Source organism: Coregonus clupeaformis, chromosome 36 (assembly GCF_020615455.1).
Source record: "Coregonus clupeaformis isolate EN_2021a chromosome 36, ASM2061545v1, whole genome shotgun sequence".
NCBI classification, from domain to species: Eukaryota; Metazoa; Chordata; class Actinopteri; order Salmoniformes; family Salmonidae; genus Coregonus; species Coregonus clupeaformis.
Genome location: NC_059227.1, coordinates 41,413,063 through 41,437,963, shown reverse-complemented (window position 1 = coordinate 41,437,963; position 24,901 = coordinate 41,413,063). Strand labels below are relative to the sequence as shown.

At 43.3% G+C, this 24,901-nt stretch overlaps 1 protein-coding gene across 3 annotated transcripts in view; it reads left to right on the top strand.

The window, feature by feature from the left end:
- LOC121552502 (jun dimerization protein 2) overlaps positions 1 to 24,449 on the top strand; it is a 25,795-nt gene extending 1,346 nt beyond the window's left edge. For all 3 annotated transcript variants that reach the window (XM_041865452.1, XM_041865454.1, XM_041865453.1), the window contains 3 exons: positions 15,712 to 15,939; positions 16,765 to 16,869; positions 23,270 to 24,449. In XM_041865452.1, the coding sequence (XP_041721386.1) occupies positions 15,721 to 15,939; positions 16,765 to 16,869; positions 23,270 to 23,473 (528 nt within the window). In that variant the 5' untranslated portion in view covers positions 15,712 to 15,720 and the 3' untranslated portion in view covers positions 23,474 to 24,449. The remainder of the gene's footprint in view (positions 1 to 15,711; positions 15,940 to 16,764; positions 16,870 to 23,269) is intronic.
- The last annotated feature ends 452 nt before the right edge of the window (positions 24,450 to 24,901 follow it).

Genomic DNA, 24,901 nt, shown 5'->3' with positions numbered 1-24,901 from the left:
AACAGTCTCAGTCACTGGATGTGTCTGAAATGGCAAACCTGGTTAGGTTTGTCATTATGTCTGGTTAGGGTTGTCATTATGTCTGGTTAGGTTTGTCATTATGTCTGGTTAGGGTTGTCATTATGTCTGGTTAGGTTTGTCATTATGTCTGGTTAGGTTTACATATTTAGTCTGGTTAAGTTTGTCATTATGTCTGGTTGGGTTTACATCTTTAGTCTGGTTAGGTTTACATCTTTAGTCTGGTTAGGTTTGTCATTATGTCTGGTTAGGCTAACCTCTTTAGTCTGGTTAAGTTTGTCATTATGTCTGGTTGGGTTTACATCTTTAGTCTGGTTAGGTTTACATCTTTAGTCTGGTTAGGTTTACATCTTTAGTCTGGTTAGGTTTACATATTTAGTCTGGTTGGGTTTACATCTTTAGTCTGGTTAGGTTTGTCATTATGTCTGGTTAGGCTTACATCTTTAGTCTGGTTAGGTTTGTCATTATGTCTGGTTAGGGTTGTCATTATGTCTGGTTAGGGTTGTCATTATGTCTGGTTAGGTTTGTCATTATGTCTGGTTAGGTTTGTTATTATGTCTGGTTAGGTTTACATCTTTAGTCTGGTTGGGTTTACATCTTTAGTCTGGTTAAGTTTGTCATTATGTCTGGTTAGGTTTGTTATTATGTCTGGTTAGGTTTACATCTTTAGTCTGGTTAGGTTTACATCTTTAGTCTGGTTAGGTCTATATATTTAGTCTGGTTTAGTTGACATCTTTAGTCTGGTTAGGTTTACATATTTAGTCTGGTTAGGTTTACATCTTTAGTCTGGTTATGTTTACATCTTTAGTCTGGTTAGGTTTACATGTTTAGTCTGGTTAGGTTTGTCATTATGTCTGGTTAGGTTTACACCTTTAGTCTGGTTAGGTTTGTCATTATGTCTGGTTAGGTTTACACCTTTAGTCTGGTTAGGTTTGTCATTATGTCTGGTTAGGTTTACATTTTAGTCTGGTTAGGTTTACACCTTTAGTCTGGTTAGGTTTGTCATTATATCTGGTTAGGTTTACATGTTTAGTCTGGTTAGGTTTGTCATTATGTCTGGTTAGGTTTACACCTTTAGTCTGGTTAGGTTTGTCATTATATCTGGTTAGGTTTACATTTTAGTCTGGTTAGGTTTACACCTTTAGTCTGGTTAGGTTTGTCATTATATCTGGTTAGGTTTACATTTTAGTCTGGTAAGGCTACATCTTTAGTCTGGTTAGGTTTACATCTTTAGTCTGGTTAGGTTTGTCATTATGTCTGGTAACATTTTATATTAGTGGATCTGACGTTTATTTGGTCTGTATTCAGTGGAGACAGGGGTACGGTCTGTCTTTGGACTGGCTCACGTGGTCCAATACAAGCTAACATGATCAGTATGTGTGTGTGTGTGTGTGTGTGTGCGGTGTGTGTGTGTGCATGTGGTGTGTGTGTGTGTGTGTGTGCATGTGGTGTGTGTGTGTGTGTGCATGTGGTGTGTGTGTGTGTGTGTGTGTGTGTGTGCATGTGGTGTGTGTTTGGGCTTGTGTGTATGTGTGTGTCTCAAAGGACCAAAGGGATAATTGGAAAGATAAAGAACAAGTTGTTCATTCTCAGTCCTACAGTACAGTAATAGACAGACTCCGTTTTAGAGCAACTGACTGAATGAATGTAGGACCCCTGAAATACACTACATGGTCAAAAGTATGTGGACACATTACGCAGTAGAATGGCCCACACTTAAGAGCTCAGTAACTTTCAACGTGGCACCGTCATAGGATGCCACCTTTCGAACAACTCAGTTGGCCAAATTTCTGCCCTGCTAGAGCTGCCCCGGTCAACTGTAAGTGCTGTTATTGTGAAGTAGAAATGTCTAGGAGCAACAACGGCTCAGCCGCAAAGCGGTAGGCCACACAAGCTCACAGAACGGGACCGCTGAGTGCTGAAGCGCGTAGAGCGTAAAAATCGTCTGTCCTCGGTTGCAACACTCACTACCGAGTTCCAAACTGCCTCTGAAACAACGTCAGCACAAGAACTGTTATTCGGGAGATTCATAAAATGGGTTTCCATGGCCGAGCAGCCGCACACAAGCCTAAGATCACCATGCGCAATGCCAAGCGTTGGCTGGAGTGGTGTAAAGCTTTCCGCCATTGGACTATGTAGCAGTGGAAACGTGTTCTCTGGAGTGATTAATCATGCTTCACCATCTGGCAGTCCGACGGACGAATATGGGTTTGCGGGATGCCAGGAGAACGCTACCTGCTTGAATGCATATTGCCAACTGTAAAGTTTGATGGAGGAAGAATAATGGTCTGGGGCTGTTTTTCATGGTTCAGGCTAGGCCCCTTAGTTCCAGTGAAGGGACATCTTAACGCTACAGCATACAATTACATTCTAGACGATTCTGTGCTTCCAACTTTGTGGCAACAGTTTGGGGAAGGCCCTTTCCTGTTTCAGTATGATAATGCCCCTGTGCACAAAGCGAAGTCCATACAGATTTGGTTTGTCAAGATCGGTGTGGAAGAACTTGACTGGCCTGCACAGAGCCCTGACCTCAACCTCACCGAACACCATTGGGATGAATTGGAATGCTGACTGCGAGCCAGGCCTAATCGCCCAACATCAGTGCCCGACCCTACTAATGCTCTTGTGCCTGAATGGAAGCAAGTCCCCGCAGCAATGTTCCAACATCTAGTGGAAAGCCTTCCCAGAAGAGTGGAGGCTGTTATGGCAGCAAAGGGGGGACCAACTCCATATTCATGCCCATGATTTTGGAATTAGATGTTCGATGAGCAGGTGTCCACATACTTTTGGCCATGTAGTGTATGTTCCTACATCCCCCAGTCTATTGAGTAATTACTATCCATAGATCAGAGTATAAGATAGTATGTCACAGAACTCTATGTAGGCCAGAGGTGACTGGTTGTCTGGACCGGGTGGCCTATAGAGGTAGACTAACAGCCCCTTCTACCATCAATACCCCAGACTATTCTACCATCAATACCCCAGACTATTCTACCATCAATACCCCAGACTCTTCTACCATCAATACCCCAGACTATTCTACCATCAATACCCCAGACTCTTCTACCATCAATACCCCAGCCTAACAGCCCCTGCTCCATCCTAACCCCTGCTCCATCCTAACCCCTGCTCCATCCTAACAGCTCCATCCTAACCCCTGCTCCATCCTAACCCCTGCTCCATCCTAACCCCTGCTCCATCCTAACAGCTCCATCCTAACCCCTGCTCCATCCTAACAGCTCCATCCTAACCCCTGCTCCATCCTAACAGCTCCATCCTAACCCCTGCTCCATCCTAACCCCTGCTCCATCCTAACAGCTCCATCCTAACCCCTGCTCCATCCTAACCTCTGCTCCATCCTAACCCCTGCTCCATCCTAACCCCTGCTCCATCCTAACCCCTGCTCCATCCTAACCCCTGCTCCATCCTAACCCCTGCTCCATCCTAACCCCTGCTCCATCCTAACCCCTGCTCCATCCTAACCCCTGCTCCATCCCTACCCTGCTCCATCCTAACCCCTGCTCCATCCTAACCGCTCCATCCTAACCCCTGCTCCATCCTAACCCCTGCTCCATCCTAACCCCTGCTCCATCCTAACCCCTGCTCCATCCTAACCCCTGCTCCATCCTAACCCCTGCTCCATCCTAACAGCTCCATCCTAACCCCTGCTCCATCCTAACCCCTGCTCCATCCTAACCCCTGCTCCATCCTAACAGCTCCATCCTAACCCCTGCTCCATCCTAACGGCTCCTCCTAACCCCTGCTCCATCCTAACAGCTCCATCCTAACCCCTGCTCCATCCTAACCCCTGCTCCATCCTAACAGCTCCATCCTAACCCCTGCTCCATCCTAACCTCTGCTCCATCCTTACAGCTCCATCCTAACCCCTGCTCCATCCTAACCCCTGCTCCATCCTAACCCCTGCTCCATCCTAACCCCTGCTCCATCCTAACCCCTGCTCCATCCTAACCCCTGCTCCATCCTAACCCCTGCTCCATCCTAACCCCTGCTCCATCCTAACCCCTGCTCCATCCTAACAGCTCCATCCTAACCCCTGCTCCATCCTAACCCCTGCTCCATCCTAACCCCTGCTCCATCCTAACCCCTGCTCCATCCTAACCCCTGCTCCATCCTAACCCCTGCTCCATCCTAACCCCTGCTCCATCCTAACAGCTCCATCCTAACCCCTGCTCCATCCTAACCCCTGCTCCATCCTAACCCCTGCTCCATCCTAACCCCTGCTCCATCCTAACAGCTCCATCCTAACCCCTGCTCCATCCTAACAGCTCCATCCTAACCCCTGCTCCATCCTAACCCCTGCTCCATCCTAACCCCTGCTCCATCCTAACCCCTGCTCCATCCTAACATCTCCACTGGACATCCTCCCCATTATTCCTCTAGCTACAGGGCGAGGAGTGTGTGTGTGTGTGTGTGTGGGGGTGTGTGTGTGTGTGTGTGTGTGTGGGTGTGTGTGTGTGTAAAAATGAAAGAGTACATGCGTTGCCTTAGTATGTGTACAGTATATATTAATTTGAGTGTGTCTATGTTTCTATGAGGTTCTGTCTGTGTGTTCCTATGAGTGTGTGTTGAGCCGTCAGGCTACTAGGGCCGATGGGACCCGGACTGAACATACATACATACGCTCTCTCTCTCTCTCTCTCTCTCTCTCTCTCTCTCTCTCTCTCTCTCTCTCTCTCTCTCTCTCTCTCTCTCTCTCTCTCTCTCTCTCTCTCTCTCTCTCTCTCTGTCTCTCTCTCTCTCTCTCTCTCTCTCTCTCTCTCTCTCTCTCTCTCTGTCTCTCTCTCTCTCTCTCTCTCTCTCTCTCTCTCTCTCTCTCTCGCTCTCTCTCTCTCTCTCTCTCTCTCTCTCTCTCTCTCTCTCTCTGTCTCTCTCTCTCTCTCTCTCTCTCTCTCTCTCTCTGTCTCTCTCTCTCTCTCTCACACACACTCTCTCTCTCTCTCTCTCTCTCCCTCTCTCCCTCTCTCTCTCTCTCTCTCTCTCTCTCTCTCTCTCTGGGTTTATTTTAAGTAGAAATGCCTTCCAGTGCCTTTCTCTCGGGAGAACTAGACCTAGCTAACAGCTATCCACACACCAACTAGACCTAGCTAACAGCTATCCACACAACAACTAGACCTAGCTAACAGCTATCCACACACCAACTAGACCTAGCTAACAGCTATCCACACACCAACTAGACCTAGCTAACAGCTATCCACACAACAACTAGACCTAGCTAACAGCTATCCACACAACAACTAGACCTAGCTAACAGCTATCCACACAACAACTAGACCTAGCTAACAGCTATCCACACACCAACTAGACCTAGCTAACAGCTATCCACACACCAACTAGACCTAGCTAACAGCTATCCACACAACAACTAGACCTAGCTAACAGCTATCCACACACCAACTAGACCTAGCTAACAGCTATCCACACACCAACTAGACCTAGCTAACAGCTATCCACACAACAACTAGACCTAGCTAACAGCTATCCACACACCAACTAGACCTAGCTAACAGCTATCCACACACCAACTAGACCTAGCTAACAGCTATCCACACAACAACTAGACCTAGCTAACAGCTATCCACACAACAACTAGACCTAGCTAACAGCTATCCACACAACAACTAGACCTAGCTAACAGCTATCCATACGACAACTAGACCTAGCTAACAGCTATCCACACACCAACTAGACCTAGCTAACAGCTATCCACACACCAACTAGACCTAGCTAACAGCTATCCACACACCAACTAGACCTAGCTAACAGCTATCCACACAACAACTAGACCTAGCTAACAGCTATCCACACACCAACTAGACCTAGCTAACAGCTATCCACACCCCAACTAGACCTAGCTAACAGCTATCCACACAACAACTAGACCTAGCACAGCTATCCACACACCAACTAGACCTAGCTAACAGCTATCCACACAACAACTAGACCTAGCTAACAGCTATCCACACACCAACTAGACCTAGCTAACAGCTATCCACACACCAACTAGACCTAGCTAACAGCTATCCACACAACAACTAGACCTAGCTAACAGCTATCCACACAACAACTAGACCTAGCTAACAGCTATCCACACACCAACTAGACCTAGCTAACAGCTATCCACACACCAACTAGACCTAGCTAACAGCTATCCACACACCAACTAGACCTAGCTAACAGCTATCCACACAACAACTAGACCTAGCTAACAGCTATCCACACAACAACTAGACCTAGCTAACAGCTATCCACACACCAACTAGACCTAGCTAACAGCTATCCACACACCAACTAGACCTAGCTAACAGCTATCCACACACCAACTAGACCTAGCTAACAGCTATCCACACACCAACTAGACCTAGCTAACAGCTATCCACACACCAACTAGACCTAGCTAACAGCTATCCACACACAACTAGACCTAGCTAACAGCTATCCACACACCAACTAGACCTAGCTAACAGCTATCCACACACCAACTAGACCTAGCTAACAGCTATCCACACAACAACTAGACCTAGCTAACAGCTATCCACACACCAACTAGACCTAGCTAACAGCTATCCACACACCAACTAGACCTAGCTAACAGCTATCCACACAACAACTAGACCTAGCTAACAGCTATCCACACAACAACTAGACCTAGCTAACAGCTATCCACACAACAACTAGACCTAGCTAACAGCTATCCCACAACAACTAGACCTAGCTAACAGCTATCCACACAACAACTAGACCTAGCTAACAGCTATCCACACACCAACTAGACCTAGCTAACAGCTATCCACACACCAACTAGACCTAGCTAACAGCTATCCACACACCAACTAGACCTAGCTAACAGCTATCCACACACCAACTAGACCTAGCTAACAGCTATCCACACACCAACTAGACCTAGCTAACAGCTATCCACACACCAACTAGACCTAGCTAACAGCTATCCACACACAACTAGACCTAGCTAACAGCTATCCACACAACAACTAGACCTAGCTAACAGCTATCCACACAACAACTAGACCTAGCTAACAGCTATCCACACACCAACTAGACCTAGCTAACAGCTATCCACACAACAACTAGACCTAGCTAACAGCTATCCACACAACAACTAGACCTAGCTAACAGCTATCCACACACCAACTAGACCTAGCTAACAGCTATCCACACAACAACTAGACCTAGCTAACAGCTATCCACACAACAACTAGACCTAGCTAACAGCTATCCACACACCAACTAGACCTAGCTAACAGCTATCCACACAACAACTAGACCTAGCTAACAGCTATCCACACAACAACTAGACCTAGCTAACAGCTATCCACACACCAACTAGACCTAGCTAACAGCTATCCACACAACAACTAGACCTAGCTAACAGCTATCCACACAACAACTAGACCTAGCTAACAGCTATCCACACACCAACTAGACCTAGCTAACAGCTATCCACACACCAACTAGACCTAGCTAACAGCTATCCACACACCAACTAGACCTAGCTAACAGCTATCCACACAACAACTAGACCTAGCTAACAGCTATCCACACAACAACTAGACCTAGCTAACAGCTATCCACACACCAACTAGACCTAGCTAACAGCTATCCACACACCAACTAGACCTAGCTAACAGCTATCCACACAACAACTAGACCTAGCTAACAGCTATCCACACACCAACTAGACCTAGCTAACAGCTATCCACACACCAACTAGACCTAGCTAACAGCTATCCACACAACAACTAGACCTAGCTAACAGCTATCCACACAACAACTAGACCTAGCTAACAGCTATCCACACAACAACTAGACCTAGCTAACAGCTATCCACACAACAACTAGACCTAGCTAACAGCTATCCACACAACAACTAGACCTAGCTAACAGCTATCCACACACCAACTAGACCTAGCTAACAGCTATCCACACAACTGACCTAGCAAGCCACAACTAGACCTAGCTAACAGCTATCCACACAACAACTAGACCTAGCTAACAGCTATCCACACAACAACTAGACCTAGCTAACAGCTATCCACACACCAACTAGACCTAGCTAACAGCTATCCACACAACAACTAGACCTAGCTAACAGCTATCCACACACCAACTAGACCTAGCTAACAGCTATCCACACACCAACTAGACCTAGCTAACAGCTATCCACACACCAACTAGACCTAGCTAACAGCTATCCACACACCAACTAGACCTAGCTAACAGCTATCCACACACCAACTAGACCTAGCTAACAGCTATCCACACACCAACTAGACCTAGCTAACAGCTATCCACACAACAACTAGACCTAGCTAACAGCTATCCACACAACAACTAGACCTAGCTAACAGCTATCCACACACCAACTAGACCTAGCTAACAGCTATCCACACACCAACTAGACCTAGCTAACAGCTATCCACACACCAACTAGACCTAGCTAACAGCTATCCACACACCAACTAGACCTAGCTAACAGCTATCCACACACCAACTAGACCTAGCTAACAGCTATCCACACACCAACTAGACCTAGCTAACAGCTATCCACACACCAACTAGACCTAGCTAACAGCTATCCACACAACAACTAGACCTAGCTAACAGCTATCCACACACCAACTAGACCTAGCTAACAGCTATCCACACACCAACTAGACCTAGCTAACAGCTATCCACACACCAACTAGACCTAGCTAACAGCTATCCACACACCAACTAGACCTAGCTAACAGCTATCCACACACCAACTAGACCTAGCTAACAGCTATCCACACACCAACTAGACCTAGCTAACAGCTATCCACACACCAACTAGACCTAGCTAACAGCTATCCACACACCAACTAGACCTAGCTAACAGCTATCCACACACCAACTAGACCTAGCTAACAGCTATCCACACACCAACTAGACCTAGCTAACAGCTATCCACACACCAACTAGACCTAGCTAACAGCTATCCACACACCAACTAGACCTAGCTAACAGCTATCCACACACCAACTAGACCTAGCTAACAGCTATCCACACACCAACTAGACCTAGCTAACAGCTATCCACACACCAACTAGACCTAGCTAACAGCTATCCACACAACAACTAGACCTAGCTAACAGCTATCCACACAACAACTAGACCTAGCTAACAGCTATCCACACACCAACTAGACCTAGCTAACAGCTATCCACACACCAACTAGACCTAGCTAACAGCTATCCACACAACAACTAGACCTAGCTAACAGCTATCCACACACCAACTAGACCTAGCTAACAGCTATCCACACACCAACTAGACCTAGCTAACAGCTATCCACACAACAACTAGACCTAGCTAACAGCTATCCACACAACAACTAGACCTAGCTAACAGCTATCCACACAACAACTAGACCTAGCTAACAGCTATCCACACAACAACTAGACCTAGCTAACAGCTATCCACACAACAACTAGACCTAGCTAACAGCTATCCACACACCAACTAGACCTAGCTAACAGCTATCCACACACCAACTAGACCTAGCTAACAGCTATCCACACACCAACTAGACCTAGCTAACAGCTATCCACACAACAACTAGACCTAGCTAACAGCTATCCACACAACAACTAGACCTAGCTAACAGCTATCCACACACCAACTAGACCTAGCTAACCGCTATCCACACAACAACTAGACCTAGCTAACAGCTATCCCCACAACAACTAGACCTAGCTAACAGCTATCCACACACCAACTAGACCTAGCTAACAGCTATCCACACACCAACTAGACCTAGCTAACAGCTATCCACACACCAACTAGACCTAGCTAACAGCTATCCACACACCAACTAGACCTAGCTAACAGCTATCCACACACCAACTAGACCTAGCTAACAGCTATCCACACACCAACTAGACCTAGCTAACAGCTATCCACACACCAACTAGACCTAGCTAACAGCTATCCACACAACAACTAGACCTAGCTAACAGCTATCCACACACCAACTAGACCTAGCTAACAGCTATCCACACACCAACTAGACCTAGCTAACAGCTATCCACACACCAACTAGACCTAGCTAACAGCTATCCACACACCAACTAGACCTAGCTAACAGCTATCCACACAACAACTAGACCTAGCTAACAGCTATCCCACACCAACTAGACCTAGCTAACAGCTATCCACACAACAACTAGACCTAGCTAACAGCTATCCACACAACAACTAGACCTAGCTAACAGCTATCCACACACCAACTAGACCTAGCTAACAGCTATCCACACACCAACTAGACCTAGCTAACAGCTATCCACACACCAACTAGACCTAGCTAACAGCTATCCACACACCAACTAGACCTAGCTAACAGCTATCCACACACCAACTAGACCTAGCTAACAGCTATCCACACCCCAACTAGACCTAGCTAACAGCTATCCACACAACAACTAGACCTAGCTAACAGCTATCCACACAACAACTAGACCTAGCTAACAGCTATCCACACACCAACTAGACCTAGCTAACAGCTATCCACACACCAACTAGACCTAGCTAACAGCTATCCACACACCAACTAGACCTAGCTAACAGGCAGGGGCGACTCACTTGCTGGCACGAAGACTGTAGGAGTAGTACTAGGGGCTGTGGCCCAAATTACACTCTATCTATTTATAGTGCATTACTTTTGACCAGGGAATAGGGTTCCGTCTGGGACGCATTCCTCTAGGAGTGAGTAGGAGCAACCACTCCACTCGACCCCTGCCTAGAGCTTTGGGTATATGGCAGTGTTTTTTTTCTTAGTCTCTAAGTCAATCCACATGGCATGTGTAAACGTTGTACAGAGTCTGAGACGTCATAACCTAGCCTAGATGGGAAACTATGGAAGTGAACAGCCAGAAGTGAATGTGTGTAACCAAAAAAAAAAATTTATGTAGTCGCTGGAACAACATATTTTATAGAGAAAGGAAAGAAAGAGACAGAAAGCGAACACTTCTAGAACTATATCACTTCCAGATTTCACAATTCCGTTGTTGTGTCGAAGTTCTGGAAGTGAAACTAATTCTCTCTCCTCTCCAACAACAATATATATATATATACATGCTGCTATTGTGTTGTGCCATTACCTGGTATATGACTATGTCTGTGTCACAAATGGCATCCTATTCCCTACATATTGCACTACATGTCCCACAGGGCTGGTCAAGAAAAGGCCCCATAGGACTCTGGTCAAGAAAAGGCCCCATAGGGCTCTGGTCAAAAGTAGTGCACTATGTAGGGAACAGGGTGCCATTTTGGACACAACCATTGACTTGTGGTTGCTGCAACTGACCACACCACTGTGGTTAGAGAGAGAGAGAGAGAGAGAGAGAGAGAGAGAGAGAGAGAGCGAGAGAGAGAGAGAGAGAGAGAGAGAGAGAGAGAGAGAGACAGAGAGAGAGAGAGAGAGAGAGAGAGAGAGAGAGAGAGAGAGAGAGAGAGAGAGAGACAGAGAGAGAGAGAGAGAGAGAGACAGAGAGAGAGAGAGAGAGAGAAAGAAGAGAGAGAGAGAGAGAGAGAGAGCGAGAGAGAGAGACAGAGAGAGAGAGAGAGAGAGAGAGAGAGAGAGAGAGAGAGACAGCATTACATCAGTTTCTCTGGCTGGCTGGGGGTGGTTGTTGGCCAATGTGTTAATTTCTAGCATTGCTCAAAAAGCCAAGGTTATGTGGTATAGGTGTACATGGAATTTAAATGGCTGTTTATCTTCTTGTACTGCAGGGTTCTGGTTAGTCTGTACTTGAATGCAGCTCCTCCATGGTTATTACCCACTCTGCAAAAACTGATTGCATCAGCGATGTTTCCACATCATTTTTATTTTTTATCGGATGACGTTGAATCAATGTGGAAAACTGATTGGTTTTGCAAAAAGTAATCAACATAAGGGAATTAAAAAAAAAAATTTACCCAACTTTTTACCTAAATCCAATGACATGATTACATTTTTTGTTGATTTCGCGTTGAATTCACGTTGGTTGACGTCTCAGCCAAATGTAAATCAAAACTAGGCGTTGAAATGACCTTCTGTACCCAGTGGGTAGTGCATCTGACCGTTGACATTAATGACAAGAACCAAAGGAGATCCAGATGGGTGCAAATCACTGGTTTCTCTCACTCTTCTCCACCCCTAGACCATCCTAGTTTCATGCATTAGTTTTGCAACCTACGGAATGGTTCACAGGTATCAAGCCAGTGTCTATAGAGAGAGAGAGAGACACAGCGACGTTTGGAAAACCCTCAGCCACAGATCACATGACCCAGTGCTTGTGGCAGAAGTCAGCTGGTCTAGATGCATCTGACCCCATTGCAGGTGCTTTGCCTTAGTCAGGATTTGACAGAAAAATGAATCGCAATGATCCTTGGCCTGCGTTCCAAAAGGCACAGTATTCTGTTCCAAAAGGCACAGTATTCTGTTCCAAAAGGCACAGTATTCTGTTCCAAAAGGCACAGTATTCTGTTCCAAAAGGCACAGTATTCTGTTCCAAAAGGCACAGTATTCTGTTCCAAAAGACACACTATTCCGTTCCAAAAGACACACTATTCCGTTCCAAAAGACACACTATTCCCAGTAGTACACTATAATTTTACATTTAGTCATTTAGCAGACACTCTTATCCAGAGCAACTTACAGTTAGTGAGTGCATACATTTTTCATACTGGCCCCCCCGTGGGAATCGAACCCACAACCCTGGGTTTTGCAAGCGCCACGCTCTACCAACTGAGCTACAGGGGACTATATAGGAAATAGGTGACCATTTGGGACACATACTTGATGATGAAGTACCTATCTTGGATATTAACCCATCCTGAAGTCTCTTACATAATGTCATCATGATCTGTTCCAGACATTTCCACTAATATGAATAATACCTATCCCTTCTACCTCCCTACCACAGAGCCAGGCTAACAGTTGGCTAACGATAGCTAGCTAACGACAGCCATAACCTCAGACTCATCGACAATGTTGTTGGGGTTCTGTCCTCTCTTCAGAACGGTTTGTGCTGTCTTGACAACTCATACATGGCAATAGAACAGGTCTGGGACCAGGCTTACATTTGGTAATGAATATTATGGAAATGTTTAGTCATAGTGAACAGGGGTTTGAGAGGCTGGTTTCCCAACCTGGGCCTGCCAGAGGAAGGGTGCATGCAGCATGAAGCCTGATGAGGCCGTTAGAAGAAGAGAAGGAGAAATGAAAGCTGTGGGCTGAGATCCTGTTTTCAATTCTCACACGTTTCTTTGAGTTGAATGACCCAGAAGAGCACTGAACTACACTACACTACACTACACTACACAACTCTATACTGTCCTACACTACACAACACAACACTACACAACACTACACAACAATACACAACTCTATACTGTCCTACACTACACAACACAACACTACACAACACTACACAACAATACACAACTCTATACTGTCCTACACTACACAACACAACACTACACAACACTACGCAACACTACACAATAATACACAACACTATACTGTCCTACACTACACAACACAACACAACACAACACAACACAACACAACACAACACAACAATACACAACACAACACAACACTACACTACACAACACAACACTACACAACACTGTCCTACACTACACAACACTACACTACACTACACTATAGATCCCAACCCAACATAACACTACAAATCCCAACACAACATAACACTACACTACACTACACAGTAGATCCCAACACTACACTACACAACACTACACTACACTACACTACACTACACAGTAGATCCCAACACTACACAACACTACACTACACTACACTACAACACACTACACCTACATACATACTCTGCTCTACCCTACTCTACCCTAGTCTGCTCTGCTCTACCCTACCCTGCTCTGTGTGGCTGTCTTTGTCTGTCTGGTCTGGGTACAGTACGTCTGCTGTGTGTGTGTGTGTGTGTGTGTGTGTGTGTTCAGTGTGCAAGCGTGCGTGTACGTGCGTGTGTGTGTGTGCCAGCCACGGCACTGGTTTCCTGCTTGACTGCAAGAACACAGAGAGCATCATCAAACACTGAACACTAATCCTGGGCAGCAGGCCACCTGCCCAGCAACACAAACTGAGGAAAGAGGAGAAAATATGGTAGGTGTCTGTCTGGGGGTGGCAGTCTGTCAGACTACAGTAGGGCTCCCGAGTGGCGCAGCGGTCTAAGGCACTGCATCTCAGTGCTAGAGGCGTCACTACAGACCCTGGTTTGTTCCAGGCTGTATCACAATCCAGTCCCATAGGGCGGCGCACAATTTTTAACTGACTTGCCTAGTTAAATTAATAAATAAATACAACATGTCAGGGTTGGCCGTCTCTCTGTTTTTTCTTTCTGGCTTTTTTTATTTATTTAGCTAAGAAAGAAACCCCAAGTCTCCTAGTATAGTCAGCCAGGGACAGGGGTGCATGCCAAACGGTGCCCTAGTCTCTATACATAGCCCTATGGTCCCAGGTCAAAAGTAGTGCACTTTATATGGCATAGGGTGCCATTTGGGAAGCAGACAGGGAAGTCAGCTGGTCAGCCCCACCGGCAGCACACAGTCAGCTGTCCTGTCCCGCTCACCTCACGTCGTTGTTGGGTTAGGCTGAGATTAGGAGGGCTTTGGACGGAGAGGTCGTAACCTGTAGATTCACTGCTTGATACTGAATACGGCTGTGTATTGGACACACGAGGTGCATGTGAATTGGCATTGCCCACTGTATGGGACATAAATACAGAGAGCAGGGCTCAGATGCACTGCTCCATGAGCAACATTTGATTTCTATTTGGCCATCAGGAGTCTGGCCATCAGGAGTCTGGCCATCAGGAGTCTGGCCATCAGGAGTCTGGCCATCAGGAGTCTGGCCATCAGGAGTCTGGCCATCAGGAGTCTGGCCATCAGGAGTCTGGCCATCAGGAGTCTGGCCATCAGGAGTCTGGCCATCAGGAGTCTGGCCATCAGGAGTCTTGGTTCTAACAGTCATTAGAGAAATGTCTTAACTCTGCATCCACTTCCCTTCGTCCTGGTCTGTACAGGCTTTGTTTCTCTCTCACAGAGGACTGTGACTGCATGTTTCTCTCTCGTCTCTCTCTGTCTCTCTCTCGTCTCTCTCTGTCTCTCTCTCTCTTTCTTTCTCTCTCTCTCTCCCTCTCTCTCTCTCTCTCTCTCTCTCTCTCTCTCTCTCTCTCTTTTACTCATTCTTCCCTGACTGCAATAAGAGGTCCTGTGGTCAAACTCTTGATTTATTTTGATTGCATACCAACCCCCCCCAATGATTGTGGGCAAATCAATGCAATACATGGTTAATAATATCCACAGCCTGAACATGGAGCCATGATACTAGTGTAGTTTAACATTCCAGTGTAGAATTCAGCCAAATCCAGTCTGTCAATTCTGTTAAAAGGCTGTCCGTGGAGGATATTGGAGAATTGGAATGTATAGGAATGTAAAGGAGAAGGCCACAACACCCTGTGGTTGAAATGGACAATAAATGAACTCCTCTTTCATTCTTCTCCTCCATGTGTGGCTGGTTCTGACATGACAAATAATGTTATTACATCAGTCATTGACAGGATGATTTTAATCTTAACCTCTCCCCATCTCTCCCTCCCTCCATAGCGGTGGTGTATGGTGGCTGGGTCTGACATGATGCCCGGCCAGATCCCTGACCCCTCCCTGACGGCCGGCTCCTTGCCCAGCCTGGGCCTGCTGGCCGGCATATCTGCCACCACGCTCACCGACCAGCTCAAACTGGCACAGGACTTCAGGAACCTGGGCGCCATGTTGTCACCGCTGCATTTCCTGGGACGGCTTGGCAAGAGGCCGCTCACTGCTATCAAGGGAGAGGTGAGGAGGAGGAGGGTGTGGAGGAAGAGAAGGATGGTGGATGTTGATATTTTTGAGGGATGCCATGTTCTGTTTTTTATGATCGACTGAGGTTTAGATGTCAGCCTGTCTAACTTTTAGCTCCACCAAGTGGGCAATTTCAGAAGTGGTTTAGATGTTACACAACTTAAAGGTCCAGTGCAGCCATTTTGATCTCGATATCAGATCATTTGTGGGGAGCAATTAAGTACCTTACTGTGTTTTAAATAAAAATGGTAAAAAAAAAAAAACTTGCTTCTTAGCAAAGATACATTTCTCAAGCAAGAATTGGCTAGGACTGTCTGGGAGTGGTCTGAGTGGGGAGGGGAAAACTGAAAACTAGCTGTTATTGGAAGAGAGGTTTGGAACTCTCTTTCTTATTGGTCTGTTAACTAATTCACGGCCTGGTAAAAACTCCATCCCACCAAAACAGGCTGAAATTTCAGGTGGTCTTTTCAAACAGCTCTTACACTAAAAGGGCATGTTACACAATTTCACAGTATTATTCCAACCTCATAGTGTGGAAATATATATAAAACACAGGAAAATCGTGTTTTTGACTGCATTTCAATCTAGGGTTCTCTTAATCTATTCACTTTTGCCTCCAAGATGGCAAGCACAGGTATCAAACTGAGACATAGTTACTTGAAATTCACATTAAAACAAAAATAGGAGTGAAACACCATTGCCCCAGGAGTATAAAATGCAGGAAAGATAGAACCCAAGGTTGGAATAACTATATTTAATAATATGTAGGCCTTGAAAAAGTTCACCATTAGCTAATCACAGCACTTCTTCTCCCTGCAGATGGACGAGGACGATGACAGGAGGAAACGGAGGAGGGATAAAAACAAAGTGGCAGCAGCACGATGTCGGAACAAGAAGAAGGAGAGAACAGACTTCCTCCAAAGGGTCAGCCTCCTTTCTTTTTCAAAATGGCGGCAGAGTTCTTTATGTACACTACCGGTAAAACGTTTTAGAGCACCTACTCTTTCAAGGGTTTGCTTTATTTTTTAAACTATTTTCTACATTGTAAAATAATAGTGAATACATCAAAACTATGAAATAACACATATTGAATCATGTAGTAACCAAAAAAGTGTTAAACAAATCAAATTATATTTTACATTTGAGATTCTTCAAATAGCCACCCTTTGCCTTGATGACAGCTTTGCACACACTTGGCATTCTCTCAACCAGCTTCATGAGGTAGTCACTTGGAATGCATTTCAATTAACAGGTGTGCCTTCTTAAAAGTTTATTTGTGGAATTTCTTTCCTTCTTAATGCGTTTGAGCCAATCAGTTGTGTTGTGACAAGGTAGGGGGGGTATACAGAAGATAGCCCTATTTGGTAAAAGACCAAGTCCATATTATGGCAAGAACAGCTCAAATAAGCAAAGAGAAACGACAGTCCATCATTACTTTAAGACATGAAGGTCAGTCAATACAGAACATTTCAAGAACTTTGAAAGTTTCTTCAAGTGCAGTCGCAAAAACCATGAAGTGCTATGATGAAACTGGCTCTCATGAGGACCGCCACAGGAAAGGAAGACCCAGAGTTACCTCTGCTGCAGAGGATAAGTTCATTAGAGTTACCAGCCTCAGAAATTGCAGCCCAAATAAATGCTTCACAGAGTTCAAGTCACAGACACATCTCAACATCAACTGTTCAGTGGAGACTGTGTGAATCAGGCCTTCATTGTCGAATTGCTGCAAAGAAACCACTACTAAAGGACACCAATAATAAGAAGAGACCTGCTTGGGCCAAGAAACACGAGAAATGGACATTAGACTGGTGGAAATGTGTCCTTTGGTCTGGAGTCCAAATTGGAGATTTTTGGTTCCAACCGCCGTTTCTTTGTGAGACGCGGTGTGGGTGAACGGATGATCTCCGCATGTGTATTTCCCACCGTAAAACATGGAGGAGGAGGTGTTATGGTGTGGGGGTGCTTTGCTGGTGACACTGTCTGTGATTTATTTAGAATTCAAGGCACACTTAACCAGCATGGCTACCACAGCATTCTGCAGCGATACGCCATCCCTTCTGGTTTGGGCTTAGTTGGACTCTCATTTGTTTTTCAACAGGACAATGACCCAAACACACCTCCAGGCTGTGTAAGGGCTATTTTACCAAGACGGAGAGTGATGGAGTGCTGCATCAGATGACCTGGCCTCCACAATCCCCCGTCCTCAACCAAATTGAGATGGTTTGGGATGAGTTGGACCGCAGAGTGAAGGAAAAGAAGCCAACAAGTGCTCATCATATGTGGGAACTCCTTCAAGACGGTTGGAAAAGCATTTCCTGGTGAAACTGGTTGAGAGAATGCCAAGAGTGTGCAAAGCTGTCATCAAGGCAAAGGGTGACTATTTGAAGAATCTCAAATATAAAATGTATTTTGATTTGTTTAACACTTTTTTTTGGTTACTACATGATTCCATATGTGTTATTTCATAGTTCTGATGTCTTCACTATTATTCTACAATGTAGAACATAGTAACAAAAGAAAGGAAAAACGTTGAATGAGTCGGTGTTCTAGAACTTTTGACCGGTAGTGTAGACTCTGGTGTTCTTTATATACTCAATAAAAAATATAAACACAACATGCAACAACTTCAACGATTTTGAGTTACAGTTCATATAAGGAAATCAGTCAATCTAAATAAATTCATTAGGCCCTAATCTATGGATTTCACATGACTGGGCAGGGGCGGATCCATGGGTGGGCCTGGGAGGACATAGGCCCACCCACTGGGGAGCCAGGCCCAGCCAATCAGAATTAGTTTTCACCCACAAAAGGGCTTTATTACAGACATAAATACTCCGCAGTTTCATCAGCTCTCCGGGTGGCTGGTCTCAGATGATCCCGCAGGTGAAGAAGCCGGATGTGGAGGTCCTGGGCTGGCGTGGTTACACGTGGTCTGAGGTTGTGAGGCCGGTTAGACATACTGCCAAATGTTCTAAAACGAGAAATGGTAGAGAATTGAACATTACATTCTCTGGCAACAGCTCTGGTGGACATTCCAGCAGTCAGCATGCCAATTGCACACTCCCTCAAAACTTGAGACATCTGTGGTATTGTGTTGAGTGACAAAACTGCACATTTTAGAGTGGCCTTTTATTGACCCCAGCACAAGGTGCACCTGTGTAATGATCATGCTGTTTAATCAGCTTCTTGATATGCCACACCTGTCAGGTGGATGGATGATCTTGGCAAAGGAGAAATGCTCACTAACAGGGATGGAAACAAATTTGTGCCCACAATTTGAGAGAAATAAGGTTTTTATGATATCTTGATATTTTATTTCAGTTTAGGAAACATGGGACCAACACTTTACATGTTGCGTTTATATTTTTGTTAAGTATATACACTCTGGTGTTCTTTATATATACTCTGGTGTTCAGTATATATATATTATGGTGTTCAGTATATATACTCTGGTGTTCAGTATATATACTCTGGTGTTCTTTATATATACTATGGTGTTCTTTATATATACTCTGGTGTTCAGTATATATACTATGGTGTTCTTTATATATACTCTGGTGTTCTTTATATATACTCTGGTGTTCAGTATATATACTCTGGTGTTCTTTATATATAATCTGATGTTCTTTATATATACTCTGGTGTTCTTTATATATACTCGGGTGTTCTTTATATATACTCTGGTGTTCAGTATATATACTCTGGTGTTCTTTATATATACACTGGTGTTCTTTATATATACTCTGGTGTTCTTTATATATACTCTGAAGTTCTTTATATATACTCTGGTGTTCAGTATATATACTCTGGTGTTCTTTATATATACTCTGATGTTCTTTATATATACTCTGGTGTTCTTTATATATACTCTGGTGTTCTTTATATATACTCTGATGTTCTTTATATATACTCTGGTGTTCTTTATATATACTCTGATATTCTTTATATATACTCTGGTGTTCAGTATATATACTCTGGTGTTCTTTATATATACTCTGATGTTCTTTATATATACTCTGATGTTCTTTATATATACTCTGGTGTTCAGTATATATACTCTGGTGTTCTTTATATATACTCTGATGTTCTTTATATATACTCTGGTGTTCAGTATATATACTCTGATGTTCTTTATATATACTCTGATGTTCTTTATATATACTCTGGTGTTCAGTATATATACTCTGGTGTTTTTTATATATACTCTGATGTTCTTTATATATACTCTGGTGTTCTTTATATATACTCTGATGTTCTTTATATATACTCTGGTGTTCAGTATATATACTCTGGTGTTCTTTATATATACTCTGATGTTCTTTATATATACTCTGATGTTCTTTATATATACTCTGGTGTTCTTTATATATACTCTGATGTTCAGTATATATACTCTGGTGTTATTTATATATACACTGGTGTTCAGTATATATACTCTGGTGTTCTTTATATATACTCTGATGTTATTTATATATACTCTGGTGTTCAGTATATATACTCTGGTGTTCAGTATATATACTCTGGTGTTCTTTATATATACTCTGGTGTTCTTTATATATACTCTGATGTTCTTTATATATACTCTGGTGTTCTTTATATATACTCTGGTGTTCTTTATATATACTCTGATGTTCTTTATATATACTCTGGTGTTCTTTATATATACTCTGGTGTTCAGTATATATACTCTGGTGTTCTTTATATATACTCTGGTGTTCTTTATATATACTCTGGTGTTCTTTATATATACTCTGGTGTTCTTTATATATACTATGGTGTTCTTTATATATACTCTGGTGTTTTTTATATATACTCTGGTGTTCTTTATATATACTCTGATGTTCTTTATATATACTCTGGTGTTCTTTATATATACTATGGTGTTCTTTATATATACTCTGGTGTTCTTTATATATACTCTGGTGTTCTTTATATATACTCTGATGTTCTTTATATATACTCTGGTGTTCAGTATATATACTCTGGTGTTCTATATATATACACTCTGGTGTAGAAGATAAAATAGATTATATGATTACTTATAAATGATTTGTGAAGAATCTATGTAGTGTTTATAAAGACGTTATGAATGCTCTGTCAAGTATTTATGTTATAGTCAGGGTTGGGTAGGTTCCTTTCTAAATGTAATCCATTACAGTTACTAGTTACCTGTCCAAAATTGTAATCAGTAACACAACTTTCGGATTGACCAACATAATCCGATTCCTTTCAGTTACTTTTAAATTACTTTTCCCTCAAGAAGCATTAGAAGAAGACGAAAATGAATATTACCAATTTACATTTATTATTGCAGGATAAATCAATGTTAGCGTGTACATAGCTGGCCATAAATGGATGTTGCATTTTACTTTATGGGTTATGTAGGCTTCTTCTAACCCATTGCTTTCTACTACAGATAATAGTATGATTAGGCTATATCTTTACATTAAAAACCAAAGTCTGTCAGATTTCCAGTCATTCCAATTAATGTAATACTCCTTGATCTTCAAGAATAGGACTTGGAAAAATAGATGAGCCAAATTGTTTGACCTGAGCATAACCCCAAAAACGAAGGACTAATTAGCCTACTCTGTTGTTTATGATTTTGTTGTCATGGAGGACTGATTGGGCTCATTTCTTCCAGTTGAAAAATAAAATGCTGCTCTCATTGAATGTTATGCTTTGAGCACTACCGAAAAGTGCTATTTGCATGCTGCATTTACTATAGGCCTATTGTTTACATTTTAGTTGGTGACACTTTAATATCTTGATAATTTGCAGCTGTTTAAGTCTATCAGAAGCAGCAGTGTGATTCACATCAATGTAGATATCAATAATAATATCTAAATGAGAGAGTAGCAGTGTGATTCACATCAATGTAGATATCAATAATAATATCTAAATGAGAGAGCAGCGGTGTGATTCACATCAATGTAGATATCAATAATAATATCTAAATGAGAGAGCAGCAGTGTGATTCACATCAATGTAGATATCAATAATAATATCTAAATGAGAGAGCAGCGGTGTGATTCACATCAATGTAGATATCAATAATAATATCTAAATGAGAGAGCAGCAGTGTGATTCACATCAATGTAGATATCAATAATAATATCTAAATGAGAGAGAAGCGGTGTGATTCACATCAATGTAGATATCAATAATAATAATATCTAAATGAGAGAGCAGCAGTGTGATTCACATCAATACGCTACGTAGATGATCAACAATAAGTGATATCCGTATCTGATTGGTGGTCACCATTTGGTGTGTCATCATAGTGGTCTCTGATTGGTGGTCATCATTTGGTGTGTCATCATAGTGGTTTCTGATTGGTGGTCACCATTTGGTGTGTCATCATAGTGGTCTCTGATTGGTGGTCATCATTTGGTGTGTCATCATAGTGGTCTCTGATTGGTGGTCATCATTTGGTGTGTCATCATAGTGGTTTCTGATTGGTGGTCATCATTTGGTGTGTCATCATAGTGGTCTCTGATTGGTGGTCATCATTTGGTGTGTCATCATAGTGGTCTCTGATTGGTGGTCACCATTTGGTGTGTCATCATAGTGGTCTCTGATTGGTGGTCATCATTTGGTGTGTCATCATAGTGGTTTCTGATTGGTGGTCACCATTTGGTGTGTCATCATAGTGGTCTCTGATTGGTGGTCATCATTTGGTGTGTCATCATAGTGGTCTCTGATTGGTGGTCATCATTTGGTGTGTCATCATAGTGGTTTCTGATTGGTGGTCATCATTTGGTGTGTCATCATAGTGGTCTCTGATTGGTGGTCATCATTTGGAGTGTCATAGTGGTCTCTGATTGGTGGTCACCATTTGGTGTGTCATCATAGTGGTCTCTGATTGGTGGTCATCATTTGGTGTGTCATCATAGTGGTCTCTGATTGGTGGTCATCATTTGATGTGTCATCATAGTGGTCTCCGACTTGTGGTCAGACTTTTTTTCAACTTGCTCCTTTTTTCAACACTGATTTGAATGTCATTGAGAAAACAGAAAGGTGTCAAATATATTTTTCCGCAAACATCCTTTCTGAATTTAAAAGTAATCGTAGAAGTAATCATCTAGTTTTTCAAAAGTATCTGTAATCAGATTTTTTTTAATGCTGGTAAAGTAAAAGATTCCAGTTCCAGTTTTTATTTTACATCTGTTACATGGAATCCATTACACCCCAGTCCTGCTTCTAGTTTGTTTAAAGTGGGTCGTTATTGTAAAAGAGAAAGTTCTCGATGACTTCCTGGTTAAATAAAGGCTAACTCGATGACCTAACAGTATATCCCCTCCCCTCTCTGTCCTCCCTGTAGGAGTCGGAGCGTCTGGAGGTGGTGAACTCTGACCTGAAGGCCCAGATCGAGGAGCTGAGGATGGAGAGACAGCAGCTGATGGTGATGCTCAACCTCCACCGCCCCACCTGCATCGTCCGCACCGACAGCGTCAACACCCCCGAGAGCGAGGCCAACCCCCTGCTCCAACACCTGGCCGCCGAAAAGCTGGAGGCCTCCAAGTGAAACCGCAGAGGTAAAGTGAAACCGAAGGGCGGGAAGGAAGGAATCAGCCGGAAAAAACAACTGTCATCATGATCACGAAAGATTTTTTAAAAAATCACCTGATGCTTTTGTTGTTGAAGCACTTATGTACTGTCTTGAGCTCCATGCTAGAGACTTTTGGAGACTCTTGTCTGTCTTTTCCCAAAGACCCGGGGTTGTTAGGGTTCCGTTGCCTTGGTAACACCTTGGTAACATTACCTGAGCGGGTTCTGAGGGAAGAGGGAGGAGCCTAATGCCCAACCCAGTTATCTCAGCATCATAATAAGTGTTGTTTGTTTTTGAAACCCAGTCAGTGCCTCACAGTTTACTTACTGCGACCAACCATCATTACAATAAGGGACAGATGGAAGACGTTAGTGGAAACTATAACGTTGAAGAGGAAACACTAAGATCAATCACTATGGTGCTCTGTTACCGCCATTTACTGGCACTGAGACAAAACAAAGGGGTTGTTGTTGTTGTTGTGATATTCTAAACATGTATAACGGTAGAGGCCCACAGGTGTAGCCAGCCAGAGTACTGTGTACCATGTTGAAATATACAGGTGAAGTAGTATTCTAGGATCTGTCCATTACATGCATTCAATGTATATACCAAGTCGTTTTTGTTTTTTTGTATTTTATATTATAATGCTAATTGTTTTTATATTCTCTGCCTTGACGATGGAAGTATCCGGTTGATCCGACTTGAGGTGACGCTGGCGTCATAAATAAAAGCACATAAAAACTATATGAAATAATGTTTACACTCCTGTTGTTATAAAAAGGCAATGTTAATTCAAATGTCTGTCTTTCAATGTACTTATTTTATACCCCTTTATATATATATATACATATATATTGTGTATGAAATGCCCTGTATTGTTGTAATCACTTGATGTGATTTTGCATTTTACATCAGTGTCTGTCCAGTTGTATTTTTCAATATTAAAGGCCCTGTGCAGTCAAAAAAGTGATTTTCCTGTGTTTAATATATATTTCCACACTATGAGGCTGGAATAATACTGTTCCAAACCAGTCCTAGCGAAATTCTTGCTTGAGAAATTGCTCTTTGCTAAGAAGCTATTTTTGTTTATTTTGGACCGCAGTAAGGTCCTTAATTGTTACCCAGAAATGTCCACACGCCCCCTACTTACTTTCCACACGGCCACTACTTTCCTTTCAACACACCCACTCACCCATACTCTGGTCGCCATATTGATATGCAGCTACCCCCTTCTCGAAAAAGCTCTACCAGAGATTTGGATATAATGACGAGATACTCTAGATGACCAAAAGTATGTGGACACCTGTTCGTCGAACATCTCATTCCAAAATCATGGGGCATTAATATGGAGTTGGTCCCCCCCCTTTGCTGCTATAACAGCCTCCACTCTTCTGGGAAGGCTTT